Source organism: Anthonomus grandis, chromosome 19 (assembly GCF_022605725.1).
Source record: "Anthonomus grandis grandis chromosome 19, icAntGran1.3, whole genome shotgun sequence".
Lineage (NCBI taxonomy): Eukaryota > Metazoa > Arthropoda > Insecta > Coleoptera > Curculionidae > Anthonomus > Anthonomus grandis.
In genome coordinates, this window is record NC_065564.1 from 9,241,982 (window position 1) to 9,245,756 (window position 3,775).

General features: G+C 40.2%; 1 protein-coding gene across 1 annotated transcript; it reads right to left on the reverse strand.

The window, feature by feature from the left end:
- On the reverse strand, nt 1–2,103 carry LOC126747531 (heat shock protein 70 A1-like). The gene has a single exon (XM_050456249.1). The coding sequence runs from the start codon at nt 1,966–1,968 to the stop codon at nt 25–27; it is 1,944 nt and encodes a 647-aa protein (XP_050312206.1). The 5' UTR covers nt 1,969–2,103; the 3' UTR covers nt 1–24.
- Nucleotides 2,104–3,775: the final 1,672 nt, after the last annotated feature.

The following is a 3,775-nucleotide window of genomic DNA, read 5'->3' on the forward strand; positions in this document are numbered from 1 at the left end:
TTTTGTTTTTAATTGATGTTTAATTTAGTCTACTTCTTCTATAGTTGGTCCTGACCTGGCACCACCAAATCCTCCTGCCTGTTGTCCGCAGCTTCCGGGCATACCTCCTGCGTCAGGTTGGCTTTGAGCACCGCCTCCATATAATTTCGCCATGATCGGACTGCATATCCTTTGGAGTTGTTTCTGTTTGTCCTCAAATTCTTCTTTCTCAGCAAGGCCGTTGGTGTCCAGCCACTTTAGTGCGTCTTCACATTCTCTTTGTACTGTAGCCTTGTCATCTGAGCTTAGTTTGTCTCCAGCTTCTTCTACAGCTTGCTTTACTTGGAAGATGTAGGCCTCTAGTTGGTTTCTAGAGGCCACCTTTTGTCTTTGCTTTTCATCTTCATCCTTGTACCTTTCTGCCTCGGAAAGCATTCTGTCGATGTCAGCTTGTGAGAGTCTGCCCTTGTCGTTCTTTATAGTGATGTTTCTTTCTTTGCCCGAGCTGGTGTCTTTGGCAGAAACATTAAGGATACCGTTGGCATCCATATCAAAGGTGACATCTATCTTTGGAACTCCACGAGGAGCTGGAGGAATGCCTGTTAGATCGAAAGTGCCCAAGAGGTTGTTATCTTTGGTCATAGCTCTTTCACCTTCAAATACTTGGATAGTCACAGCTGGTTGGTTGTCTGAATAGGTGGTAAATGTCTGACTTTGTTTGCATGGGATTCTGGAATTTCTTTCAATAATTTTGGTCATTACTCCTCCAGCTGTTTCGATACCAAGGGACAACGGGGCTACATCTACAAGAAGCACATCTTGGATCTTGCTGTCAGTTTCACCACTGAGGACTGCTCCTTGGACTGCGGCACCATATGCTACAGCTTCATCTGGGTTGATGCTTAGATTCAGTTGTTTGCCATTAAAGTAGTTCTGTAGGAGTTGTTGGATTTTCGGAATTCTAGTTGAGCCACCAACCAAAACGATGTCGTGGATTGAAGCTTTGTCCATCTTGGCATCTTTAAGGGCCTTTTCAACTGGCTGCAATGTTCCTCTAAATAGATCTGCGTTTAGCTCTTCAAACCTGGCTCTGGTGACTTTTGTATAGAAATCAATGCCTTCAAAGAGTGCATCAATTTCAATGGTTGCTTCTGTGCTTGATGACAATGTTCTTTTGGCCCGTTCAGCTGCTGTTCTCAGTCTTCGAAGAGCTCTAGGATTAGTTTTGAGGTCCTTTTTAAATTTCCTCTTGAATTCATCAGCCAGATGATTTACGAGTCTGTTGTCAAAATCTTCACCTCCAAGATGTGTGTCACCAGCTGTTGCTCTTACTTCAAACAGGGAACCTTCGTCGATGGTTAGGATGGAAACATCAAAGGTACCACCGCCCAAGTCAAAGATGAGAACATTTTTCTCACCCTTGAGGTTCTTGTCCAAACCATACGCTAAGGCGGCTGCAGTCGGTTCGTTAATAATCCTTAACACATTCAACCCAGCAATGACACCAGCATCTTTTGTGGCTTGTCTTTGGGAATCGTTGAAGTATGCTGGCACAGTGATAACAGCATCTTTAACGGGTTGGCCTAAATATGCTTCGGCGATTTCTTTCATCTTGGTGAGGACCATGGAACTGATTTCTTCAGGGGCGAACCTTTTCTTTTCGCCCTTATACTCAACTTCGATCTTCGGCTTGCCACCATCACTGACAACTTTGAATGGCCAGTGTTTCATGTCTTGCTGGATTTTTGGGTCGTCAAATTTGCGTCCGATCAACCTTTTGGCATCGAAGACGGTGTTCGCAGGGTTCATGGCCACTTGGTTCTTCGCAGCATCTCCAATTAATCGCTCTGTATCGGTGAAGGCAACATAACTGGGTGTTGTGCGGTTGCCCTGGTCGTTGGCGATAATTTCCACTTTTCCGTGCTGCCAGACACCGACACAGGAGTATGTGGTGCCCAAATCGATACCAATTGCTGGAGCTTTCACCATTTTTGTATTGTTTGATGATAATAAATCACTTAAAAATTCACTCACTGTATTTAAATCACTTATATAAACTCGCTTGTAAATTCGCGCGTTTAGCTTTGCTTGCTTTCACGTTCGATTGTACTCTGTTGCCATTGGCGCGGATCTGGAGGTATATATACGCTGGCCAATCAGACCAGCTTTAACGCGAATTCTCTAGAACCGGTGCGCCTAGAATGACGTAGAATATGTCTAGACGCGTTATTTTCTCGTAAAGTAATGTATACAACGATTAAGCTTTAGGGGAACTTGTTTATCTATTTATTGACCTACATACATTATTATGGCTATAGAAGGTATTTAGCATTAATATTAGGAATTACATACAATTTTTGCGTTCAGACATTGTATTACCGTCATTTTCGTACATCGTTATATACAAATATTTTTTTTATGTTGACGTTGATTTTATTGTGAAAAAATAAAATCTTGGTTTTTATAATTTCATATTGCATTTAAAATGACAAAATCTTAGTTAATATTCCGGCTCAAAGAACCACAATAAGGATGTGTATGTGAGCATTTCATAGAATTTGGGCGTCAAGCAGGCAAAAGAAACGACAAAAGAACCTCTATTTGGATTTTCTAGTGGGTGGGTATATAGCAGTGATGTGCTGACGAACTTTTATTGAAAAATTTATAGTTTTCGACCTTTTAGCTTTAGATGTCTTTGTTTATGTTTAGTCTGTAATATGATATAGGGACTTTTAAGCTTAAGGCATGCTAGATTAAGAAAAATCAGATTGAGACGGTACGTCGTATTGTACGCATTAGCGAGTTGGCTTGTATAACCTTTTTTTTAAAATAGATCGTTAGTGAAGCAGTTTATTTTTTTATTTTTATTTTTTGCTCCTTCTTACATCAGAAGTGGGATAGAATTCGCGTATTAATCCGCAAGTATAAAGAGGCCGCGAAAAATACTTGAAATTTTATTATATTAAACCATAATTACGAGAATGGAGCAATTAACGGAAGTGTTGGCGGCTACACTTAAAGAACTAAGAGACGTGTCGTGTCGTAATTCGAGTCCTGTGACCGCTATCGAAATTCCGAAATTTTGTCCAAGTGATAGCGATGGAGCTAGCAAGTGGTGTGAATAAATTGAAAAGCTTGGTGATACATTTAAGTGGTCGTCCCTTGAACAATTAACGAGAGCAGCTTCTGAACTTCAGGGAGAAGCGAGACAGTGGTATAACAAGTGGCAGCCAATTGAAAAATCATGGGAAAGTTTTAGGGAGGAGATTTGTAGTTTCTATCCTCCAAAGAGGAATCTAAACGAAAAGTTTCGTAAGGCCAGCCTGTATACCAGCCGAAGCGCCACCTCATATTGTGAGTATGCCAGAACAAAAAGTTCTTTAATTCAAGCCCTTAATTTTGATTTAACTAAAAAAACAATTGTTGGAACTGGTTATAGGCGACTTAGATGATATTCACGTTAAGACTGCTGCTTTTAATAGTAGACTAGATTCAATTTCAAGCTTATTGACTTTACTTGCATCATATGAAGTAGTAATTTACCTACAACCAGTAATTTTAACAATCGATTGAAACGGCGTTTTCCGAACACTGACAGTATGACGAGTGGACCCAGTGTAAAATTGTGTTACTTTTGTCGTAAGCCTGGTCATTTACAAAGGCAGTGTCCGGAAAATGCAAAATCAAATTTTATACAGAAAGAAGCTGATAGCTCGTTTATCTCTAAAATAAAATGTAATTTTTGCAATAAACTTAGCCATACCGCTGATAAATGTTTTCAAAAACTTAAACAAGA